General features: G+C 52.1%; 1 protein-coding gene across 1 annotated transcript in view; it reads right to left on the reverse strand.

The window, feature by feature from the left end:
• Positions 1 to 1,782: 1,782 nt before the first annotated feature.
• Positions 1,783 to 26,184, reverse strand: part of TOGARAM2 (TOG array regulator of axonemal microtubules 2) — a 39,965-nt gene continuing 15,563 nt past the window's right edge. The window contains 11 exon segments of the mRNA XM_065890836.1: positions 1,783 to 2,120; positions 6,046 to 6,132; positions 13,465 to 13,681; positions 14,745 to 14,937; positions 16,840 to 16,876; positions 16,879 to 16,933; positions 17,330 to 17,447; positions 22,066 to 22,224; positions 24,197 to 24,432; positions 25,219 to 25,324; positions 25,991 to 26,141. Coding sequence (XP_065746908.1) covers positions 1,783 to 2,120; positions 6,046 to 6,132; positions 13,465 to 13,681; positions 14,745 to 14,937; positions 16,840 to 16,876; positions 16,879 to 16,933; positions 17,330 to 17,447; positions 22,066 to 22,224; positions 24,197 to 24,432; positions 25,219 to 25,324; positions 25,991 to 26,141 — 1,697 coding nt within the window.

Genomic DNA, 26,184 nt, shown 5'->3' on the forward strand with positions numbered 1-26,184 from the left:
GACTGTGCCACGCCCAGGCTCACCCCAGGGCATTCGCGGCAAGGGGGGCGAGGGGGGGCAGCCTAGTTACACCTGGCAACATTGCGTGAGCTGATCAGAAGATTCCCAGCCTGCTCTGCCCCACACTCTCAGGAGGGGCTCAGAACAGAGAAGTGGACCGATGTTGTACCTCGGGGTGGGTGAGAGAGGAGAGGAGTCCACTGGTGGGCCTGGCAGAAAACTTGCTGGCATGAAGCTGGGCCTCAGGGCCTGGCCAACTGGATCTGCCCCAGACTGCTGCTGTGGGTCTGGCTCCTGGGTTGGGACTGGGATGCTGCCCCTTCAGCCTTCACCTTACCCATGTGTTTGAGGTCACGATCTGAGCTCTAGTTCTTTCTGGTCACACTTGTCAGCCGGCCACTGCCCCCAGGCAAGGCAGAGACACTCCTACTGTGTCTAGAGCCCCAGCCCTTGGCATCCATCCCCCTCTCACTGCCAGGACCCCATTTCCCATTCCTCTCGTTGCTCCATCAGTGGCTCCACCTTCTTCGTGTTCTGGTCCAGCCTGCGTCCAACACACCTCTCCAGGTCCACGATCGCATCCGGCCCAGCTGGAGTAACCTGTGTGGTTTCAGAGCTCCCACGTGACATCTGCCCACCATGGTGCTTTGTGCTTCACCCAGTCCTTTTGTTTACGGTATTTCAAATGTGAATCATCATCCAGTCCTCTTCAGAACTAGCCAGGAAGCCACCTTCCAGAGAAGGCTGTCAGTAATGCCAATGTCAAACTCTCCTTGCCTTTAGATCCTGTTAGAATGTTTCCATAGGACATAGGACATAGGATGCTGCACTGAAGATTCTGTAAAGCAGAAGCAGGATGTCCCCCAGAGATGCTTATGTTCACCCCAAATCAGGCTTATGACAAATGGGCTGGATTTGAACGGCCAACTCAGGGTCTCTGGGTTCAGGAGGGCTTTTCCAGCCGCGCACAGATAGGAGCTATGCCCCAAAATGGTCTGCAACATGGGGATCTGTGCTATACTTTTCTCCCTCATTCTTCGTCTCAGTGGCATCAGCAGCTGGTTTTGCTGTTGTTGTGTTTTGTTTTCTTTTTAAATTTTTTTTATGTGTACAATATTATATTTTGACTTCTGTATACATTGCAGTGAGCTTACCGCCAAAGGTTTAGTTTCTATTCATCACCATACAGTTAATTCCCTTTACCCTATTTGCTCTCCCCCCACCATGCCCCTTCCTCTATGGTAGCTGCTACTCTGTTCTCTGTATTTGTTTGCATCTGTTTGGTTTGTTTTTTTTGTTTTTTTGCTTTTGTTCTTTTATATTCCACATATGAGTGAAATCTTATGGTATTTGTCTTTCTCCATTTGATTTATTTCACTTAGCGTAATACCCTCAAGTTTCATCTGTGTTGTCACAAGATTTCATCTTTTTTATGGCTTATCATATTCCTGTGTGTGTGTGTGTGTGTGTGTGTGCGCGCGCGCACACGCGCGTGCATGCGTGTACTGCATCATCTTTATCCATTCATCCAAAAATGGGCACATGGGTTGTTGTTTCCATATCATGTTTTGTTTTCTTTGTCGCAAACCTAGCTACTAGAAAATTCTGTGGGGTTAAAAAAGTACAAGATAATAAAACCTTAGAAAAATAAGTAATTATTTTATTTCTACCTCAAAATATACTATGTACATCTGGAACTCTATGGGAAAGTAGACCAGGAGATTATTCCATCATAAAAATAAAACAAGATAAAAATAACGATTGCTCAGTCTAGATCTGTCTTTAATCCAGATGAAAGGGGCGTGAGCTGCCAGTTGTCTTGCTGTCAGGTGCCCTCCGCCCGTCAGTGACCTTGGGGCTGTCTCACAGGGGTTCCGGGTCTAAGAGCTCCTGGAGCGTTTTGAGGACTTGCTTTGGTTGGCTGGCGGCCAAGTCCTGCAGCCGGGAGCCCATCTGCCCCTGGAGGCTCCTGCACAGCCGGCAGACGGCCGTGCGGACGTTCCCGCCGCGCCCGGGCAGGATGCCGTTCCCGATCATGTTGTTCAGGAAGTACCAGAGGACCGGAAGTACGTGGCGCTCCACGGCCTGGGGCTTTCGGGGGTAAACTGAGGCCACCAACACTGTCAGGCAGAAAAGAGGGAGCGTTACTTGAGTCAAGCACTCTCTCTCTCTCCCACTGCCTTCTCTGGGGACACCAACTCTGTCCCCCAAAAGGCAGGCAACCCAGCAGGGCCCACTAATCCATTAGACGCACTACCTAGGGCTCATAACACACTTAGGGGCCCATGGAAATGTTTTAAATTCTTTTAAAATCAGAAGAAAAAAGTCTGAAGCTCTCCAACCTGATTTCTATTTGTGTTCCTACCAACCAGTCATAAAGTACACTTTTAAACATTTTTTTTTTACAGAGGAAGGGGTATGCGAAGGTGAGAGGGCTCAGGGCATATGACAGTGTAACTGGTCCCTGAGGCCCAGGGCGAAGGAAAGAGGCAGACGCATCTGGATTGCTATCCTGCCTCTGTTATTTACTAGCTGTGTGAGCTAGAGAAAGCCACCCAACCTTTCTGAGCCTGTTGCCCGATCTGTAAAGTAAGGATAATAATTCTGAACCAAACTCTTAAGACTGTTAGAGGTTAGATAATACATGTAGGCGAAGTGCCTATGCAAGTAGGCATGTGACAAAGAGTAGCTTGGTCCTAGTAGTGCTTTAATCTGCATTACCACCTAGGAGAGTTCACACAGCGAAAACTTGTACTAGGAAGAAAGGTCGAGACTCTCAAATGAAGCATTCTGGAAGATAGAACAGCCAGTGGGAGATAAAACCAGCACGGCCTCCCCAGTTTCGATGCCACACCTCACGATAAGCCCAGCAGTGATGCAGGAGGCATGAACGTGCTTTGGAAACCATCAGGCTCTGCACAGACCCTTCATTCCAGTGAAGAGCGCCCCAAATCTGGTTACCCCAGGCCCCCTGCCTTCTCTAGACCCCAGAAAGCCCAGAGACAGGCTAAAACCTGCCAGCAGGCTCTTCATCACACAGTAATTGCAGGGCTCCCTCCAACGTCAAGGCCTCATCGAGGGGAACCCCAAGCCGCTTCGGAGGGGCTGCTCTGGCCCGCAGCCTTGGCCGCGTCACCCTACGTGCATTCGTGCAAATACTTGCTTGACAGTCAGCCTGTCATCCTGCCAAAGGATAAGTCCTGGTGAAGGCAAACAACGCTTAGAGAAGCACTTGATTTATTTACGGAACAAAGAAATTGGAAAGTTCCCTGAGCTGAGACATACCCGGGAAACTAACACTGCCGGAGCCTGAGTCCAGGGCTCAGAGCTATGCATCTGTGACCCCGCTTCACTCTCACCCAAGAGGCAGGACACTCGTCTGTTTCACAGCGGAGGAAACCAACACTCAGGGGTCGAGGAGCTGGCCCCAGATCCCACAGCTAACAAGAGCAGAGGACAGAGGCCAAGCCTTCCTTGACTCTAAAGCCCACGCTCTTCCCACCTCTTGCTACCCCAAACCTCTTGGAGTTCCACGTTTTAGAGGCTGGTCTGGAGTTTTGTTTTATTTTTAGAGAAACCCCCAATTTGTTCTTCCTTCATCATCTTAACTTCATCCAACCCGCCAGGATATTTTGCAGCGGGAGCTCTGTAGGGTCCCTCTGATTTCAGACCCAGCCTGGGACAGTGGGGAACCGGAGAGGATGGCCCGGGACCCCCTCAGCTCAGCCTGACTCTCTCACTGTGCCATCTCCCATGAAATGTGTACCTTGACTCTCTGGCCATACCCTCAAGATTCCTATACCCCACACTGGGGGCCTTCCCGGGGGCTCCCGGTGACACAGAGCCCTCCAAAGTCAAGGTGGTCCTCATTCCTGGGAAGACGGGACTGCACCCAGTGAGCAACGCCAGCTGCGCCAACTTCATAAAATGGGGCCAAGAGGTGAGAGTTATGTTACCTGTGCTGGAAAAAGGCTAAGAAGGGAGGGCCCAGTTAACCCTAAAGCCACCTGGTCAGCCCCAAGGGTGGTGGGAGGGTGGGAGGGGCAAGGGGAGGTGGAAGGGGGGCAGCCAGAGGGAACAGAAAGAAAACTAATCATCCGATTAGCCACCTGTACTGAACAACTCTAAATCAAAGGTTTCCTAAACCTCCACTGAATCTCTGCGGCAACCGGAGGTGAAAAGTATCGCAGGAGCCAGGCCCAGGCAGGGCTCCCCTGACCCCACCAAATGGTGAGGGGTCCACCTGCCCCTAACCTGCCACTCCTCCTTCCTGGCGCCTCACCCCTGGACTCTCTCCTCCCGCAGTGAGGCATCTACACCCCGGCCCCAGGAAGCTCACGTCCACCCTTAGACCACATTCACCTGCCTGCGGGGAGCGGGTGGCCCAGGAGCTGGTAGGGGGGCATCACGAGGAAAAACCCATTAAAATCGAGCTTAAAAGGCAGCTGAAGTAATTAGCAAAAGATTTACTCCTGCGTTAAGCTGTGCTATTATGAGTCCACGCCTTGCGTCAACTGAAGTTTTCTTCCCTGTTCCTGGCTGACACAGAGTCAACAGAACTATGTAGAAACTCTTGTTTTTGAGGTCTCTTGGAAATAGAAGGGTAATATTTAGAATAAATGGATACCCACTCGCCCCTGGGGCCCATAAATTACCTGTACGAGGACAGGTAGTCAACGAATGCTGATTTTGAGTAACAGGAAAGAGTTCCTTGTCTGATACCCAAGGTGGTCTCAGTTACGTGACCCCATTCTCACCCCAAGGCACCCACAGCCTGGCACTGCAGCTGCATCGTAGCCCCCATCCTGGCCTCACTCGCGCCATCTGCTTGGAGCAGATCTGGCACCTGGACCGGAAGTAAGGGGCCACTCCAGGGACACGGGGAGGACTGAACCAGGGCGCAGAGGCAAGGCCAGGAGCAAGAGATGGGGCGGCGGAGGAGCGGGAATGACGCCCTTGGGTAGGCGACACGCACCGAGCACCCCCAGAGAGCTCAATGCTGGGAGGCCCTGACTGGGCCAGCGACTGTGGCTGGCACGCGAAACTCAGGCCAGAGGGCCAGGGAGAAGGGAGACAGAGGAGGCGATGCCAGACCAAGTGGGCACCGCCCCGGTGGAGGAAGGAGCGTGAGAAGGGCTTTGCCCGTGGGCAGGCAACGGGGAGAGGATGGGAGGTCTGCCCCTGCAACGTGCTGGCGCCCAGGAGGCCAAGGCAGGGGCCACCCAAGGAAGGGCAGCACTGTGCAGACGTTGAGGCTTGGCTCTGCAGCGCAGCTCCCGGAGACAAAGCCTGGATTACTCGTCAGGGACCTTAGGCACTTAACCTTCCTTAGCTCCGTGTTTCTTATTTCTACAAAAGGGACAACCACGGAACCCACACCCTCCTGTGGGGTTGTTATGAGGAGTAAATGACCCAGTGCATATCATCGGGGGTGAATAAAAGGGGCAGAGCCTAGAAGGCCAGGCAGTGACCTGTGGGCCACTCCGGGGATCCTGGACACCATCCTGGAGACTGCTTGGGAGCCATGCAAGGATGTAAGCTGGGGGTGGCATGATCCCTGTGGATCTTAGGGGGGCCCTTGGGAGTGTAGAGAACAGATTGGGTCCTCCTGCCTCCTTCCTAGGTGGGACCCTCCTAGTATGGGGGAGGAGGCTTTTGGCAAGTTCAGTAACCTGTTAAGTAACCTGCCCAAGGTCAGAGCGACAGAGCTGCTGCTGACCCAGCCAGGCACCCATGAGGTGGTGTTGACCCAGAGAGGTGGATTTTTCTGATTCACACAAAGGTACCCTGTGGGGCTAGTGGAAGCGCCATCTGCAAAGAGGAAGAAATGCATAATAGTTTCTTTAAAACTATTTTGGCTGTGTACAGACCTGCCTCATTTTGACCAAAAACAAAGATTGTCTCTGGCAATGTGGGAATTATTTTTTAAAGCAGATTATCAAAATTTTTAAATGGTCTGTGGGGATCATTTGCTGAGTTTTGTACGTGGTTCAACTACATGCCAGGAGAGAAGAACAGAGATGGGCTGGGAGGCTGGATGCTCACCGGACAGACGTTCTGTGACATCAAGCACCGTGCGGCCACTCAGGAAACGCACCCGCCCAGCAAACGCTTGTACGAGGCCAAGGTTGTCTGGAAGAGACGGAGAATGTCAGTGGCCATGATGCTGTGGCCCGAACGAAGGCACCAACTGTTCAGGGCTAGGTACACGCAGCACCTACATAAGGAAGAGCCGCTTTGGGAAGCTGAATTAATTTTTCCAGGTTATAATGGGGCCACTTTAAAAAGTGAATGTACACGGGGTGTTTGGGGAACAGTGATAGTTACACTATCACAGGCCCCATTTACTCCCATAGATCCATAGATATTGTCTGTGCTTCCTCAAAACTGCTGTGAGCTTTGGGGCAAAGGAGGTAGGTAGATCGATAGACCGATCAATAGGTAGATATAGATGATTGATGACAGGTGCACGATTGATAGATGAGATAGAAATAGCTAAATAATCGAGAGGTAGGTAGACAGACAAGTAGGTGATAGATATAGATAATAGGTAGATGATAGATGAAGTATTATATACGAAAGCTGTAGATGATAGATAACAGATAGGTGAATGATATATAGAGATAGATGGATGAATTGATGTAGATGTGGATATAGAGATACAGTTTTAGGGGAAACTGAGGCACTGAGACACAATTATACCAAAGGCCAGTAAAGGGCTAGGATTGGAATTCAGAAATCACGGCTCTCCTCAAAGCCCGAACTTGGGCACTAACCAATAGAACGTACCCACTACCAGATGGCCGGTTATCTCCACGCTGAACATTTACTGATACCCTCTAAATAATAAGCATGGAGCTGAGAACTAAATAAGACCTGGTCTTTCTGCTCCTCGTCCCCCTCAAGAGACTCCTTGGCGGAGGAGACAGACGCTTGAACGTGAACTCTAACACGGTGGGAGGCTCCATGCTCACGTAAGCAAGGGCCTGGGGTTCTGGAGCTAGGGTGACCAGCACGTCTCAGTCTGCCCAGGACCTTCCCCATTTTAGCACCGAAAGCCCCACAACCCTGGTAAACCCGGATGGCTGGTCACCCTGTCAGGAGCAGAAGCCCCTGGCTGGCTCTGGCAGGGTCAGAGGAGGGAATGTGCAGGTTAGGGTGGGGGAGCGCATATGATCTCTCAATAGTTTGTTTATAACCTCCCAGCACCCCTACAGCGAGCACTCCAGCCACACTGCCCCAGGAGCCCAGCTCTCCTGTACCCAGCCACACCCATGGGTGAAGGCTGTGGCCCCGAGCTCTTCTCCACTGGGATCTTAAAGGAGTGTTTATTAGAGATGAACCACTAATGGTGAAACCCCAGCAAATGGGCTGGGGGACGTGTGGGGATAAAGAGGCTCTCTGACGTTCTTTGTTATTTCTAAAGTCAACTCCAGCCGGATCCCGTAGCTACCGAATTTAGAAGCTGCTCCTTCTTCCCCGTTCCAGCTGACGTCTCCTGGTTTCCCAAACTATTAAGCTTGAAGTCCTGCATCCCTCACAAAAGATGGACGAGCAAGGTGAGGAAAGTGACTCTTCACCTAAGAAAGGGATGCTAGCCTAGAAAATCAACAAGGCAGGACCCATCTCCTTTTACCCCTGGATTTCCTCTCCATGACCCCTGGAGGCACCCAGCATCCCCAGCTCCCAACATCTGCAACCACAGCAGGCACAGCAGAATTCCATGGGAGGTGGGCAAACAGCAAAATGCATTCCTCAGGGATGCGGCTGTGGGCCTTCCTGCGCCTGTCTGGGAGGCGAGGCGCGTTACCACAGCAGCCCCAGCAAGTGTGTCCTGGACTTCCAGCCGCTGACCATCTCAAGGCCAGATTTCTCTTTGCAGCGGACAGAGATTAGCAACCTGCCTAAGGAAGTCTTTCCAGGCAGGTTCCACCTTCTCTGAGCACCTTCCATACCTCAGCACAGAGCCCCAGCATCCCCAGAGATGTACAAGCAAAGCTTTGTTTTTCCCATCAGGAAACCATTCTAGTTAAGAGCTAACTCCTACTTCCCTTGCTCTCCTGCTGAGACCCGTCAGAAGTATAGAGCAGAAAATGTACACATGTACATCTCTGCAGCTTGCAAAAGCTCCATCCATAAGTCCAGAGTCTTTAAAATAATTTGTTCTGGGAGATAAAATAGAGGCCAGACTCTAGAATATTTCAGTTAGCAAGAAGTGGTCTCAGGGTGTCCTGGTAAACCTGTAAATGTGTAAGAAGAGATTTCTATATCAGCATCACCTGCATTATTGTTTCCAGGTGCTTCTGTTTGTCCCACCCCCATCATCAGCCATGAGCTCACCTCTGAGAACAAGGACTTCTCCCTCCTTGCTCTCCCCCATCAACACTCAGTCCAGGACACTCTCTGGGCGCCGCTAGACCTCCCCTCTCCTGGCCACTGGCATGGCCTCCCAGAGCCTGAGAGAAGTGAAGAACCTGGGGGATACTTGAAAATGCACATCCAGCAGACATCTGTGCCAGGCCATGCTCCCAGGCACACAACAGGTGCCCAATAAATGCTTATGGCGAACAAGGCAATGTTGAAGCAGAGACACTAAGTTGGCCCAAACTGGTCTATAAACCCCAGACACCACCCCGAGGAGCTGCCTGTCTGCCTCTGACTACTTCCATAGTGATGGCTCACCTTTCAGGTCACACCCACGTTTAATGAGACAGCAGCTAAGGGGGTGGACTCTGGGTCCAGATCGCCTGGATCTTCCGTGTTTTACTGTGTGACGTTGGACAAGTCACTTACCCTCTCTAAACCACAGTCTACCCGTCTGTAAAACAGGGATAATACTAGTACCTTCCTCATAGAACTGCTTAGGATAGCGCCTTGGGCAGACAATTACTATGCAAGTATCAGTTATTGTGGCTACTATTACTATTATTACCTAAAATACTCTGAAAGCCCAGCAGCCTTCACGGTAGGGCGTCCAATTCAGAGGCTGGAATCTAACTTTCAAAAACTTAAAAATCCTGCTCTGTTAACCTAGCCCAGGGTTTTCATAGGCTTCTCTTCCACACCACAAGGAAGCCACACTGGCTTTGGTGCTGCCCACGCAAAGGGGCAAGCAAAGCCCTTCAATATAGAGAAAATAGCCACGGGCTGGCAAGCCAGACACCTTGGCCTCCCTGGACCTAGCCTCCCCTCCCCACAGTGGGGCTGAGGTCTAGCGGGCCTCTCACCTGTTCTATTCAGCCAAAGCCCAAGGTCACTGAGCCACGTCATCCCCAGGCTACCGGGAAGCCAGAGAAGAGCTTTTAAGAAAACATAAGAAGCGTGCTACATGGACAGTGGCAGCGAAGACACTGCAGTCAAACCGGGCCCCCAACAATAAGCACAAGACACAGTGAGTTATAACATGTCACAGACACATTCTCCGTGGCCGGGAAAACTGGGTCTGCTCATTGCAGGAAAACTGGGAAAGATCCCCTGAAACAGAAAAGTACAGGCTGTGCCATAGCGCATGACGGAACTGTTAAAAGTGACTCAAGTGTGTAATTATATACAATGCTCACACCCTGCTTTTTCTAAAGAAGGATGCAAATTTAAATGTGTAATATTATCATGACACTATACACAAAGACGCACAGAAAAAAAATACCTAACATAAAACATGCTAAATGTTAATAATGGTTTCTTTGTGGAGTTGGGACTGTAAGGTTTTTTCCTTCCGAAGGCTTCCTATTTTTCACTTTCTCAATAATTAATAAGTATGACTTTTACAGTGGAGGAAAATAAAGTTTATATTAATATATTTAAGTTAACTAGAAAGACTATGTAACAGCATGGGAAACTGGGTGGTATTAAATGAAAGGAGCAAAGTCAAAATTGTATTTACAGGGGCTTCCCTGGTGGCGCAGTGGTTAAGAATCCACCTGCCAATGCAGGGGACATGGGTTCGAGCCCTGGTCCAGGAAGATCCCACATGCTGCGGAGCAACTAAGCCCGTGTGCCGCAACTACTGAGCCCACGTGCCACAACTACTGAAGCCCACACACCTAGAGCCCATGCTCCGCAACAAGAGAAGCCACCGCAATGAGAAGCCCGCTCACCGCAACGAAGGGTAGCCCCCTCCTCACAGCAACTAGAGGAAGCCCACGCGCAGCAACGAAGACCCAACGCAGCCAAAAATAAATAAATAAGTAAATTTATTTTTAAAAAATAATAATAAAAAACTAAATAAAGTCAGAGCAAAAGAGCAGAAGTATTGTAGATCTGAAGCTGCCCATTTCTGAGTTTATCTGCTCCCTCCAGCACCGGCCAGGGGCTGCACCACATTGAGAGAACTCTTTCCGGCATTCAGTCTAACCAGGAGTGCGGTGAGCTGTCAGCAGCCTGATGCTTTAATTAGTGAAGTTTCTTCTGTAACTAACCAGGTAACAGAGCCCAAAGACAGAACCAGCCAGTCTGCTGAGGAACTGCCTTGACCCCTGGAACAACTCCCCTGAAATCAGAGGGTCTCGGTGAGGAGTAGAAAGGGTGCCCCTCCAGACTCAGCCCCAGAGAGGCCTTAAGGCAGGCAGTGACAGAGGGCAGAGGTCAGGGAACAAGGCTCCCAACGTCTCCTTTTTTACTGTCCCCCAAAAGGGGACATGGGCAGAAATCCCACCTGTTCTGTCAACCAGCACATCACCGCCCCACTCACCCTAGGGAAAAAGAAGGGACTGGGAGAGATGTGGTGGCTGATGCGTGGATTTTGTCACCCAATTCCAGAATCAAGAGGTCACCTAAGAAGACCAACCTCCCAGTTTGGCTGTGCGATCTGGACTTTGTGCCAGAAAACGGCCTGCCTCACCTGTGTTCTTGACCTCCTTGGCCCCCGTTGAGCAGGAAACAAACAGTAACAAGCTGTGACTTTCCACACATTTATTTCACAGCACTTCACAGCTCCTCTCCAGCCTGGAGCCCAGAATCCCTCCTGAGGCACGAAGAATCCGGCTTGGGAGAAAGCTCCCGCTGCTCGAAGGGCTCCACGCCACTTCCAGGAGGGGCCTCTGGGTGCTAAAGGTCGACTAGAGCTGCCCGGGCTCAGTCTGGGTGATATGGGAAGGAAGATGTACACCCTTCTCTCCTGTCACACCCGCCCCAGCCTCTGTGTCCACCACCTAGTCCCCTGGGACAGTGGGAAATTTCATTACTTGCATCTGTTTTTCCCTCTGCAGGCCAGGCCTAGACCATTCCAGGCAGAAGAGAACCATTCCCTGGGAGAGCTTGATTCCACCCCTGGTACTCCCTGACAGTGATGAATTCTCATTGGCAACCTAATCCCTCAGTTCTGACCTTCACGGATTTAGAAGCTGGCTCATTACGTCACAGTTAAGAACACTTCCAAAAGCAACGTAGCTGATTGGGTTGAGAGAGTATGGCTCACAGCAAAGCCCTTGACCACGCCTGCTCAAATTACTTGGAGCCAACACCCTGGACGTGACACTCTGGAGCCTTGTGCCAGGGGGTTAGTGGGCTCCATCCATCCCTTTGACCCCATTCCATTCCAGCCTAGCACTGACCTAAGGATTAGAGAGAAGGGCAGTGCCCCTCTCACCTGCCTCCATTCTCCCCGCACCAAATCCTCCGGCTGATGGGCCAGAAGGAGCATCGTCAGCCATCCCCAAGGAGACCCTGTCCCAGGAGGAAAGGAGAGGTATAGGCATCTTCCTGGTTGCTGCAACCTGCCTCGAGGTGTGGCCAAATCACAGAAACAGGCCATCCCCAGGCCCCCTTTCCAGGGTGTCCAGCCCAAACGGAAACAGCAGGGCCCCACGCAGAGGGGATCCGAGTCTTGCGACAGTGTGAGAAACCAGATTCTGCAGCCCAAAGTTCCAAGGCTCCAGCGTGCAGAAGGAGGCCGACTCAAAGGCAAAAAGGGGAAACTAAAACACCTGGAGGGGGAAGAGTTAAAAGCTCCTCTCGCCAGACAAGGGTGCTTAGCTTCTTCAAATAGCTAAAGCCTATTTTGTTTGATGCAGGTTTTCCCAATAAATATAGGGCCCGCGGTGATTTACCAAGAGCCTTGGTTGTTGGCAACAGCAATCTCACTTACCCAGAGCAGCGCCGAGAACAAGCCGTGATTTAGAGCTGGATTTATTTTGTTTGTTCTACAGCAACACACTCAGCAAATCACAAATTCCCTCTGAGATGAAGAGAGGAAATTGACAATATTTATGATCTCGACAGGCGGAGAAGGGCCTGACCAGACCTTTGATTTGTAACTGAAACGTCTCCTGGAGGCTCCAGCCAAGGACACAGCTGCTGTCCCAGCCCCAGGGAGCTGCACTCAGGCCAGGGTGCAGTATGGGGAGGAGGGGTGGGTGCGCCAGGCAGTGTTTCCAGCCGCACCACGGGGATGCTCGGCGCGTCCTAGAGGCAGGACGTTGCTCTGTGTTCATCGGGACATATGGCAACAAGGCCAACAGCGGTTCTCAGATCATACATTTCCTCACAGCAAGGCAAGATTAGGTTGTGAAAACTCGTGGTTCTACTGGTCTGAACATACGTCTATCATGTACTACGTTCTCACACATCGGAGGTTTCAAACTTGCACTTCAGTCTGTGTACTAGATACACCAAATTAGATCACCATCTAATCATCTACGAAAGGAATGGATAACAGAAGTATCAGTAGATGCACCAAGATTTCCACCTAATGTTCAAGAACCAAGATGTGCTACTGCAAAGCACATAAGGAACAGAGGAGCTCCTGCCTTTCCTGATGTCTCTCCCATAGCTCCCGCCTTTTTGTTCTTTTCATTTCTCCCCCAAGCCTCCACTCCACCCTCACTCTCCACCCCTCACCCCAAATCCCTCCCACCCCAAGCCCTGGCCCCAGTCTTCCTAAAAGGCAACCCTCATTCATTCCATGCTCAAAAAGCCAATGGGTCCCAGCTTGACTCCCATGTCAGACAACAAAGGTAGCCACCTTTGTCCTCTCCAACAGGCTTGCCCTACTGTCTCACCAGCATCCTGCCTGGTCCCCATACAAGCCACATCCCCTGCTACCATCTCTACAACTGAAAAAATTTGACAACTCCTCCTAGGTCCTTCTTGGCAATCGTGATCTGTTTTCCCATAAGTGCCCTGTTGGCCCACTCACTGTGGTGCTGTGTGACCTGGGGTGAGTCATTTCCATCACCTGTACCACGAGGAGGCAAGACTAGATATTCTCCACATCTCCTCCACTTCTAACAGGTGGACGTCCCATGGAAAAGCCTGCCAACCAAGAACCTGGGAGGCCCTGGGCTGCCCACCCCTGCCCTACACAACCTCTGGGGAAATATTTGGCCTGAGAGCCAATCAGTGCCTTTCACTGCTCTGCTGATTCCCAAGCAGGGAAGGTGGGAATGTCCAACCCTAACCCTACGGAGGGACAAAGGAGGGAGCCAGCTGCCTACCAGAGCCAAGCAGGGGCTGTGGGCAGGTCACCCAGACTCTCAATCATTCCATCCAGCACCGTCGCCGCAGCAGTGTAAATTCCTGCGTTCTTGGAGTTGAGGTTATCTGCTACAGCAATGATGATGGAGAGCAGCACGGGCTGTAAGCTCTCTCTCAGGAGGGGTATCATCCTGGAGAGGGACTCCAGCGCCCACTGGTTCACTTTCTTGTTGGAATCCTGAAGCCTTGGGGTAAAAGCATCAAAGACCTGTTGAGGGAACAGAAACCAAGAGCCCATGGGAACCCAGTCTGGGCAGGAGTCCCACAGTCCAACTAACTGCCCTTGGAGGGTACTCCTCCTGCATCCCTGGCAGGGGCCATCCAGCCTGTGCCAGAACATTCCCAGTGACGAAGAAGAGCTCACCTCTGAAAGGGGAGGAGGACAAGAGGGGAAATGACTGTACACTGAGTACTCGAGTGCAAAGGGTGTACGGTGTAGAGCATCTTGTTGGGTACTCTGCACTCGCTCATGGAGTGATCTTAACGACCCATGAGGCACGTGTTCTCGTCCTCAGTTTACCATTTTTAAAAATAAAAGGGCTTCCGTGGTGGTGGAGTGGTTGAGAGTCCACCTGCCGATGCAGGGGACACAGGTTCGTGCCCTGGTCTGGGAGGATCCCACGTGCCGCGGAGCGGCTGGGCCCGTGAGCCACGGCCGCTGAGCCTGCGCGTCCGGAGCCTGTGCTCTGCAACGGGAGAGGCCGCAACAGTGAGAGGCCCGCGTACCGCAAAAAAAAAAAAAAAAACACCAAAACAAAAACTGAGTCTGACAAAGGTTAAATGACTTGCCCAGATCACACAGCTAGTAAGAAACTTGAAGCCTGTGTCTTAACTACTCTTCTATGTAGAGTGTCAGCAGCCTCACTTCTGGAAGTAGCAGGCATCTGCCCTCATTTCCAGCCTGTGAAAGCCTGTGCTTACTCCGAGCCACATGTTCTGCCCCCAAAACCTCACGTGTGTAGCTGGATCAGGAGTCGCCCTTAGCTGCAGCATCCTGCACCTCTGCCCTCCTCCCTGTAAAACTGCTGGGAAGATGAAAGACACCCAGGACATCTCTGAGTGGTCCCAGCGCACCCAGCAGGAGGCGATGCCCTTGCCCAATTGGCCACTTCCAGATAGTCTTATGGCATTACCGTGGCAATTGGATAGCAAGTGCTTGTCAGGCTCCCTTTACCCTGAAGCGATGTCTGGCGCAATGTCCAACCCTGTCCCGAGTTTTCCAAAGTTGCACCCACCAGGGGAAGACAGGGCAGAGACGGGGCAGCACTCACCTGGACCAGGTTGGCGGTGATGAGCTCTGACTTGGCCTTGCAGTGCTCAAGGAGCCGCTCCACGCCTTCCATCCGAGACTGGTACTCCTCGGCCTCCAGCAGCCGTGTCAGCTCCCGCAGCTGCTCCGCCATCTCCAAGCCACCCCGCGTGGAGGAGCACAGCCCTGCCAGCCGCGGGCCACTGGAGCTGAGCCTACGTGGAAGGAGCGTCTGATCTGGGCAGCCCCAGGGGATGGACACATCTCCTGTCCCATGCACAAGCCCCAAAGACAGGTGGGGCTGAAACAAGAGTTTCACTTGCAACGTAGTCCACCCCAGCTTCCCCTCTACCTGCCGCTTGGGGACTCAGGCCTTGGGAACTCTGGAAATGCTTTTTCCTCAGGGAGCAACAGTTCGGTTGCCTAGAGCTCTATCCCCTTATCAGGCGGCAGGGCTCTCTCTTTCTACCTTTTTTTCCTCTTTTCAGAAGCTATGTTAAGAATCGGGTGAGGGGGACTTCCCTGGTGGCACAGTGGTTAAGAATCCACCTGCCAATGCAGGGGACACGGGTTCGAGCCCTGGTCCGGGAAGATCCCACATGCCGGGGAGCAACCAAGCCCGTGCACCACAACTACTGAGCCTGCGCTCTAGATCCCGTGAGCCACAACTACTGAAGCCTGTACGCCTAGAGCCTGTGCTCTGAAACAAGAGGAGCCACCACAATGAGAAGCCTGCGCCCCGCAATGAAGAGTAGCCCCCGCTCGCTGCAACTAGAGAAAGCCCACGCGCAGCAGCGAAGACCCAACGCAGCAAAAATTAAATAAATTAATAAATAAATAAATTTTTTTAAAAAAGAAAAAAAGAATGGGGTGAGGGAGCTTGGACTGAGGGGGTGGAAATTCATGGAAGGATGACTGGCACAATTTAACCTAAGAGTGGGGGAAGGTCTTACCAGGAGCCTGTATCCCGAGCCCTGGCTGCCTAGGCTCTACTTATACTCCTCCAGAACTAGGGAAATGTTAGGAAGCTCTGTTGTCTTACACTGGGACCACATGCCCATCATTTCCCCTGGCCTGTTTCAGCCAGCATGGGAGCTGCTTCACACAGAACTCCAACCGCCCACTGCCAACTCAGACCTGGGTCTCTGAGCTCATGCCCTACACCCGGGTCCCACCCAATAGAGCCCCACATCATTCTGACATTCATCCCTACATTCCACGCTCTTTGCCTACTGAGTTCCAAGAGAAGTGCCAGACACTGAGAATAATGAGATGAGAGATGTGGACTTTGCCCTCAGGAGCTCACAGACCAATGGGAGACAGAGGACTGAAGGAGGGGGGCAACCGGCCCAACCGGAGGACATGAGGGCAGAGAGTCAGAGAGAGCTTCTGGGAGAAGGTGACAGGTGAGCCACATCTTGTAGGGTAAATAGGCATGTTCCGGTACAGATGGCACAGCATAGGGAAAGGCACAGGTGTGAGAGAGAACGCAGGGAACGTGAGCTGAGAGAGCATGCGTGGGAGAGAGAGCAGGAAATACTCTAGAAGAGGTGGGCAGGGGGCTTCCCTGGGGGCCCAGCTTAGGAGTCTACACATGTTCCTCCTGGGACATCGCAGAAGGGTCTTAAGTTTTGGGCACAGGAGTGACTGTCAGATTCCTGTTGGATTTCTAACCCCTCCTAATGCCCACCCTCTAGCCCCTTGGCCCATTCCTTCTCATCCGCCTTGATTCCACCTCTGCCTCTAAATTAGTCCCAGGCCGGCCACTCCGATGGGGAAAGGCCCTGCTGCTCTAAGTGAATGGAGAAACTCTGAGCTCACACAAAAAGGCTGACCAACAACCCATCCCACTTAAACAGCACCTACACGGCCAAGACTGCAGGAGCCCATCTCTACCAGCAGATGCTCCTGAGCCCAGCATTTGCTCTCCCCAAGATCTGGGTGAGGGAACCCTTCCCATAAATTTACCCATGAGTCCTGCTGACCCAACTAGGTCTCAGTCACAGCCCAGATGCACACCCCTCCCCCCAGGGCCACCACGGCGGGCCCGGGCCAAGCAGAACATCTCCATCAGCAGTCTTGGATGGGGAGCCCCAGGGAGACAAGAGCTACTGTACCCATCCTTGCCGGACAGCCCATTCTCACACACCACAGACTCCTCGACACCTTGCGGCCTTTGGCAGATGGAAGTTCATCACCATCTTCTATTCCCTTGAAAAATACACACAGAACATGAACCAAAAGGGGTGGCCCTATGGGGAACGGCCAGACACTCCAGTCTAGACCGAAACAAGAGGAATAACCTGTTCCACCTGCGAGGGCACAGGGGAGTCTTCCAGAGCACTGATAATCGGGTCACGGATCAAGATCCCCACTTAAAAGGTGGAGGCAAAGAGGCCCAGGGAGGCTCAAGAGACACAGGCAGTGAGAGGCAGAAGCAGGTCTGAGCACCAGGAAGGAAATTCCACCCGTCAGGAGTCGTGGATGAAATCAAAGCCTCTGGAGTGCACGCCCCCCTCCGCTGACCAGTGTGAGGGCTGCGAGCTGCCGGGCTCAGCTCTGATTCCCGCCCCAGACCAGCTCACACCTCGCTGACTGCTGACTCACCCACTGTTTAATAGCTGTCATGACCTTCTGCAAGTCGTGGGATGGGAGGGACTGCTTCGGAAATGCATCAAACCTTGTTTTTGACATTAAGATATTCACCATCTTCCGGCCATAAAACCTGCCGTTGGAGAAAGAGCAGGATGGAAAACAACCACAGAAATGCAATATAAATTTGCTTTACATAATTCTTCTAATTGCAGTAAGAGAATTTTTAATACTTTTTCTCATTATGACAGTAATCCCCACCCAGTTAAGAACTAGATTCATGAAAGAATAAACAACCATAATCTCATTACCAAGAGAAAACCACTTAAATTTGTACATATTTTCTTATAGTCTTTTTTCCAAGCATATATACATTTTCATTGATATCAGAATATATAAACAATATTTACCCAGGTTTTTTCACTTTACCATTAATCATCTTCCCACATCATCCTCTTCAATGGCTAAATAATATTCTGTTAGATGACTATACCAAAGTGTATTAACATTTTTCTAGCATGAGACATTTAGAAGTCTGAGGAAGTGTGCAATGGGGCAGTATAGCGGGGGAGTGGTCAACTCTGTCTGATAAACAGTGGTGGGCAAGGTGGGGGCATCAAGGAGGGCTTCACTGAAGAGGTGACCTTGGGTTGGGACTCAAAAGATGAGTAGGAGTTCACAAGTGGGATGGGATTAAGGAGTAAGTGGAGGAGGGAGACATCCCAGCGTCCAAAAGACAGTCTGATAGGTCTATAGGTGTGTGGTTGGAGAACAGTCGGCAGGGACTGGTCTCAGGGAGAGAATAGGCTAGAGAAGAAGATAGGACTCAATTTAGGGAGATGTGAAGGAGTTGGGCTTTAGGCTGCAGGCAATGGGAAGCTGAGAAATGATCAGATTTGCACTGAAGTCAAAATGTCTCAGGCAGCACTGTGGAGGATGGATCTTTGGGGACAAGGGTCGGGGCCGGGAGACCCGTTAGGAGGCCATTATAATAGTCCAGGCAAAAGATGACGAAGGCCTGACATAGGCAGGAGGGTGGGGGTAAGTAGGGACGATCAGATTCAAGAGCTGCTAAAGAAGATGAAATTGTAGGACTTGGTGGGTGATTGGAGGGGAAGCCCAAAGCATCTAGAATTACCATACTTCACTCAACCTAAACCTCCACTGGTTGTAAAATGCACCATTAATTTATTTTCCACTAAGGAAAAACAGAAAAAGAAGACACTGGTGATTTCCACTGCCTTCAGTGACACAGCCCCGTGTGCGAAAGCCATCCTTTTGCATGCTATCTCAGAAACAGAAGTGACACTTTTGTGGGAAGTGTCCTTCCTTCCTTAGGTTGGATAAAGTACTTGTTGGTTGCTTTGTAAGAAACTGTGGAATTTGGGTCATTCTTTCAGTGATGAATATTTGCGTTAATATCGAATTTATGTCCCATCGCTCTATTTCCATGCCTTTTCTCATATAGGGTAACGCTTCATTTCAATGCCAAATAATAATGTAATATTTCTAAGACATTTTAAACGCGATTGAACCCAACAATTCTCCACAGTGACTCCTTAAATAAATATAAAAGTCTAAGCAGCCAAGAAAGGCTCATAATGTAGTTCCTACAATGCAAACTGTAATTCAAACATTTATACAATGAGCTACAACGATCAAGTTTGCAACTGTATAGATAGTAAAGCCCAAGTCATAACTGCTGCCTGGCCACCAGCAGCTGTGAGATGCCTCGGATTCTAAGATATTAAAATGTGGAGGGGGAAAATGAAGTATGAAATTCCCCATTCTGCATCTAGATGACTTGGTAAATAATAGTGACTTTCATAAGAGAGGGAACATAGCCAGAGAAGCAGGCTTTAAGAGAAGGCAATGAGCGCATTTAGGGACAGTTTGCACTGACGATGACAGTGGGACATCCCGGTGATGGGTCCTGTGGGGGCATCAGAGAGATGGGACAGATGCTCAGAGAAGGGCTGGCCTGGAGGGAGACACGGGGAAGCATCAGAGTTTGCTGTGGTTGGAGCCACTGGAAGTGATGGCACCACTCAGAGAAGGCTGCAAGAGGGGTACGAGGATGAAGACACTCCTGCAGCCACGGGCATCGGGGTGCAGGCAGGCGGGGGAGAAAGGCACAGAGGAACGAGGAAAACCAGGGAATGTGGTACCACGCAAGCCGGAAGCATAAGGTTCAAGAAGGAAAATGAAGTGCCGTCAACGCCATCCAGTGTGAGAGAGAGGGTCGGAATGGAGAGGGGTTTAGATCTGGAGAGATGTTGGATCTTAACACCCATCCCCCCACCAACAATGAAGAACCAGCCAACCAAAACCTTTTACTTCCCTGACAATAGTCTTCCTGCCAGTAAATGGCACTATCATTCACCCAGTTGTTCAGTTTAAAAACCTAAGCATCATCTTTGATTCCTCTTTGAAATCCTCAGCACCCAACTGCTCTCAGCTATGCCTTCAAACTATACCCCACTCCACCCCTCCTCCCCCTGCTGCAGCCTCCAGCACCTCTTGCTGAGACTCCAGGGTAGCCATCTGCCTGGCATCCCTTCTCCATCCTGGCCCCCTCCCCCACCATCAATCCTCCAGTAAGTAGTCAGAGATGTTTTTTGTTTGTTGTTTTTTTTATAAATAATTTTTGTTTATGAGGTAACCAAAGGGAGTATTTTCTAAAAAATGAGAAAGCTGCCAAAATTGTTAATCGCTCTTTCCCAGATCAGATCACCCATCAGCTTGAAAGCCAGGAGGAAAGCTTGGGGATCATTAAATCTGGTGCACAGGGCAATATTTTCATGATTAGTCTCCCCTGAAATGTCCAATCTTTTTTTTTTTAACTTTAGTCATCCAGCCCCTTCACTGGTCAGTGAGTCAAGGAAGGGATTTAACAATAGATACTAGGGTTGAGGGGTTGTCTCTTCCTGACCTGGTTTTCAAAAGCCTGGATCCTTAATGATATAGGAAGGGTTTGAGGCATATACAAATTATTTTGGAGAATACTGTAGTAAGACCAAAATTGTCTTGCTGCCCCCTCTAAGAAAGAGGACAGATAGAGGATAGTTCAACAGTAGTGGGTCCGATAAAGAGAATCTCTGTGCTATCTTCATGGGCTGATTCCTGGAGAGGTAGAATGGAGAGGCAGAAAATCCCCAAACAGGGTCCTACAGAGACAGCAAGTTCCAAGTATAAAAAAGTTCTGTTTTGTCTAGGCCTTCTTCCTCTCCATCGAATTTCCCAAAGCCTAACATTATGTTGTAGGAGGAACAGAATAAAGAGATGTTTTTTTGAATCAAAAGGCTAGCAAACATATAAAGAAGCACTCAAACTTGTTAGTAATCAGGGAGGGGAAAAAGAGTATTCGGAAACAGCCATGAGCTAGAACTTTTCCCCATCAGATGGATAAAAATGTGAAATCCAGAAACTGCAATGTTGTAAGGATGTATTCGTCTCGGCACTCAGGAGGGAGGCGGAGGGGCCCCGCGTGCGTGAGGGCTCCCGGCGATGCCTGGGCGGCCTGAGTGAACACGGCCCTGACCTCACTCGCGCTCTGGGCAAATTCCCAAAGAGATCCTCCTGGGCTCTGTCAGGGGCCACTTACAAGGACGGAGGTACAGCACCGTGGGAGTGCACTGGGCAGGGTGGGAGGCATCCTGTGCATTGCATCCCTCCAGGGCTGCACTGCACGGACACACCACACGAAGGCACTGCCTCAGACACAACACAGAACGCAGTGTGGACGTGCCCTCTGGAGCTGTACCGAGCGTGCTGGGGGCCCTAGACGTGGTGATAACACGCCATGAACCGGGGAGTGTGATTAACTGCACCCCAACCCCAGGTTTTAAAGACAGTTAATCAGATCCTATCACTCTCCTGCTTAAAACCATCTAACACTGCCTCACACTCCTACTGAAAACATCCTCCAGTGCTTCCGGTCACACCCAAACTGGAATCCCAGCTCCTGACCAGGGCCTGCGAGGCCCCCACCCCGGGCCTGGCCTTGCCCTCTCCGTCTCATCGCCTGCCACTCCCCTCACTCACGGTGCTCCACAAAGGCTCGCCTTTCTCTTCATTAAACAGCAAGCTTATCCCACCCGGGAGCCTCTGTACTATCTTCCTTGGCTGTGACTCTTGTACCCCAGACCCTCAAAGAGCTGGGTCCTACTACCCAATCAGTTCTCCACTCAAATGTCACTCCTTAGAAAGATTTCCCCTGACTCTCAATCTAAAGTAGTCCTGACCCAGTTCTCTACTACATCTTGTTTTACCCCTTATCTGTGTCTAAAATTGTCGTAATTATTTACTTGCTTATTACCCAACTAGGAGGTAATCTCCAAGACAGCAGGGGCCTAATTTTTCTTATTCACAGTCATATTCATAGTAATGAAAAGAATGCTTATCAAACATCTCTTGGAAAATTGAATGAATGGATGGCCTCATAGAGAATGGAGCTGGGCTGGGACAGGAACTAGAGCAAGATTGCAATGGCTAGAGAGGGAGTGGAAGGTGAGAAAGGAGAGCCAGGGGCGGGGGGTAGTGGCCATTCCCTGAGCGGGCCCGGCTGTGGCGGTGTGGAGAGGTGGGACGAAAGCTGCAGGGAAAGGACACAGCTTCGTCCACCGACTGTCCTTCCGAGTGGCCCCGGGGAAGCTGAGCTACTTGGGCCTGAGCCCTCGAGGCTGGCTGGTTGCCTTGTCTGCCCTGGGCTGGCCAGGTCAGCCATCCCCAGGACCCTGGCCCTGCATTACCTGGTGTCCTGGTTGGAGTCCTGGGCCAGCCTCACCAGGTTGTGCACCAGCATGTCTGTGCTCTCTCTGGTGCCTGAGAGAAGCCTCTCGGCGCCTATCTGCTCCAGGACGACCGAGAGGTGCTCGGCAGTGCACTTCCAGACTAAGGGGTTTCGGTGGCTGAAAGGAAACACAATCACGGACAAAGGCTCAGCCAAGGAATGCGGTGTGTGGGTCCCCAGCCTGGCACACATGGACCTACAGGTGTGCATCCATGTTTCATGCCTCAGTGGGCTCCGAATTTGGTCCCGAGCAGACTAAAGGGAATCTTCAGAGAAAGAGCAGACCTTCCCGACACTGGAACTAAGGATGATGACAGGGTGGACTGAGCACGTGAAGACACGTGACGTCACCAGACGCACTGTGTGCCTGTCATCCCCGTTCCTTCCTGAGCTCCTGTCCTGCCTTTGCCTAAATGATGCACTTCCCCACATTTTCTCCACTTAGAATAACCTACTTCTGTCTTCTGAGGCCTCCAGGCAGAAGTGGTGCTCCCTGGGAGTGGCAGTGTCCTTGTTCCCTGGGAAGTACAGGGGTACCCGCATGGCTTCCAGGGGGCACCAAGTCTTCCTCTCAGTCGAATCCCCCATGCCCCACAGGTGCCAGGCACATGCCGACCCTTCAGCACTTCGTGGGAGCTTCCTGCACATTCACTGAGCTGAATTGAGGCGGGGCCTGGGGGGATAGGAGATTGATGGATGATTTCAGGGAGAACCTGAAATCTTACAGGAGGAGCCCATCAGGATGTCACCTCTTTATTTCTCACCCTATTCAATGTGGATTCAATGTGCCCACAGTCCATGAGGTGACACTGGCCCCAGTGGAACACAAAGGGAGGCTTCTGGGCTCTCCCTACTCAGTCTGGTCCAGGGACCAGCACCATTAGCACCTGAATCAGAATCAGCATTTTCGCCAGACCCCCGGGAATTCAAACGCACAGCCCTGTACCGGGCTCCCCCGGTCCTTGCGCACAGCCGTCAACTGTCTCAGTTTGCTGCGAGCACAGCCTCCCTGCCAGGCACCATACTGAGCACCTTCAAACCAGCGTCACCTCAACTCTGTAAGCTACTCCTGTCATCATCTTGCAGGGGAGGAAGCGGCGGCATGGGGAGGAATCCAGAGATAAGTACAATTCATTTCTCCTGAGTTAATAGTAGCCACAGAGGGCATTCGATCAATGTGAGGTGGAGGCAGCCGCTGCTCGAAGCGCTCTTTCCTGAATCAATTCCTTTACTCCTCACAACAGTATTAGCAGCGGGCTGGCCCAAAAGTTCGTTCAGGTTTCGTCTACGATGTTACAGCAACACCCGAACGAACTTTTTGGCCAACCCAATATTATCCCCCTTTTACAGATGAGGAAACCAAGGCATGGGGAAGTTTAGTAACAATCCAGGATGTGAACCCAGGCAACACGGCTCGGGGGCCTGTAGGCAAAGGCCTCTTGGCTGCTCCAACATGCCCTGGGTTCTACCCGATAGGCCACCCTGCTTAAGGGTCGGTGTCGTAACTGGCTTGCTGGGGTTGAGAGCTGTTTCACCCTGTGGGAGAAAGGGCTTGGGAAATGCTTCTGGTTTTGCTGCTGTGTTTGGTTTTTACATAAAGAGAAAGCAGATCTGGCTGCGGAAAGGCTCCAATGGCTGCCAGCCCCCTCCTCCACCCCAGAAGGCCAAGTGGCACCAGCTGGAGGAGGTCTTGTGCCTTGTTCTCCTCGTGGCCCAGATTTCATCAGAAGGAAGCACTCCTCCCCTGAGACAGTGGCAGGGGCTCCTCGGGCACAGGCCAAAGGCTGTCTCTGCCGCCCCGTCTCTGGAGACATTACCACAGCCACTACGGGCTCCCCAGTGTTGAGCAGAAGATAGCACCTGTCCCTTCCCAGCTGGGACCCGGGGCTGCACTGAGCTCCCCTCGTTACCCACAGGCTGGTCCAGGAGAGGTGGGAGAGAAGCCCACCAAGGAACAGGGGTCTTCCTCACCCAGGAAAATACGTGAGGTGCCTGCGCCATCTCCCTGCTCCTCCCCCACCCCAGCGCCTCTCCCCTTTGCGTCACCTTCCCAGGCCACCGCCCGCCCCAGACAACAGGCCCCCGCATACTAGATGCCCGCCAAGGTGAGGGCCACCAGGGAGCAAGTGGGGGTCACGCGCTGCACCATGGCCCCCAGGGACCGGCTGGCCGCCCTCTGGATGAACTTGCTGGTGTTCCCCATCTTCTGGAGCAGGCAGCGGGCAATCTCTTCAGCCTCCCGGTCCATATTCTTCTTCAAGGCCCGGAAGAGTTCTCCCAGGGTGCTGATGGCCAGGTGGGACACCTTGGAGCGGAGGTTGGTGACCTTGGAGAGAGATGGGAGGGGGACCCTGCCAGGTTGCTGGGCCCTGCCAAGGGCTCCAGCACCTAAGAAGAAGGAACCCTGCACCACCCTCCCGCAGACTTCACCCTCACCCCGGCCTAGGCCTCGCCAGGCTAGAAATGGAAACCCTGCAGCTGTTCTGGGCAAAACAGTCCCGTTTTAAAGAAACACTGTTACTGTTGCTATCATCATAATTATCAATTCTATTATTATCATTATCATCTGAAATTTGTGCAACACTTAGTCTTGAAAACACAATTATTTAATTGGACCTTCACAGGCCCCCCCACTGGAACAGTCTATTCCCAAGGGCATGGGTCATGGCCTCCACTTGTGATACGATACATCTTACTGCCCCTCTGAGCCCAGCCTAGGCCAAGCTCTAGCCCCACAGGAGAAAGAATTTGGGAAATGTTACAACTGCCCAGAAGTTAGAGATCTGGCCCAGAGATCTGGCCCAGAACACTCCTGAGGCATCCTAAGTACAGAGGACAATGCAGGGCTGTGACAAATGGGCACATGAGATTCTGATTGTTTCAATACCCAGAGATTAGAAGTAAGGGAACCCCAGGCCTCAGCTTTCCAATCTGAGAAATGGGTGGCTAGCTCCTGCTTCAGTGGCTGAGGGCTGAGAAATAGGCAGGGATGCCCATGTTGCAGGGAGCCGTGGGCCCCTCCGTGGCTGCTGTGTGACCCACACTGAGCAACACCACCAGGGAGGGGGACTGGCTGGGAGTCAAGCGGAGGACAGGACACAGGAGGCCTCGCCTCTCCAGTCACGGCCAAGGACACGTCGTGCAGCCTCCCGGCGAGGACCTCCGAGTGACAGGCCGCCAGGCGCTGGATGCTCACTAGGCCCTTCTCCTTCATCTGCCTGAGAAGCAAGTCCAGGCCCTGTCACAGGCAGTGGGCATGGGAGGAGCCCCCTCCCTCTGCAGACCAGGGCGTGCCCATCACCAGCACCTCCACCGCAGCGTGGAGGGATTCAATGGCCTCGGTGGCAGGGTGTCCTGGTGTAACACCCAGGCTGAAATCCTAACCGTCCCGTGCAAGCCATTCTACGGGGCCCGTGGCCCATCCCCACCCAGGATGGAAGCCCACCCCAGAGCCCGGGCCTACGCCAGACACAAAGCCAGCACCTTCGAGAGAGGGCACTTGCACGTGAGGACTGAAGACGAGGAGGCCTTCCTGCAAAGGTTCTGGACCCCAAGTCATCGCTCTGCTCGCAACTAAGACTGTGTGTGGGAGGAACACGGGAGCAGAATGAACTTGACTTAGAAAAATGAAGGGCTGTGACCTTCCTCAGGCCCCCACGAAAGCGCCACGGAGTCAGATCGTACTTTCTAGGGCTGGCTCTGGTGAGCCATAGAGCAGTGCACGGGGCAGGCGCAGGCGGCCAGACCCACAGGCACTCCCCCTCACGCCTCCTCCTGGGGACGATGCTTCCTTCTGATGAAATCTGGCCACGAGGAGAGCCACGAGGGCCTGCAGTGGGGGAGGCGGGGGTGCGGCGGCCGGAGCACAGGGAGTGTTTCCTCACCAGTCGCTGCGTTCCAGGCACTGCAGGGCATCCACCAGCCCCAGCTCCGTGTTCGAGAAAGGCCTTAGCTCCTTAAAAGCCCGAAGGTCCGTCTCCTCCTCTTCTTCCCACTCAGGAGACCCCAAAGTAAGCACCGCAGGTAAGGAGTGAGCTGTACTCACAGAGAAGGAAAGGAGCAGGCGGGCGACCCGCAC

Source organism: Phocoena phocoena, chromosome 14 (genome assembly GCF_963924675.1).
Source record: "Phocoena phocoena chromosome 14, mPhoPho1.1, whole genome shotgun sequence".
In the NCBI taxonomy this organism is placed as follows: Eukaryota; Metazoa; Chordata; class Mammalia; order Artiodactyla; family Phocoenidae; genus Phocoena; species Phocoena phocoena.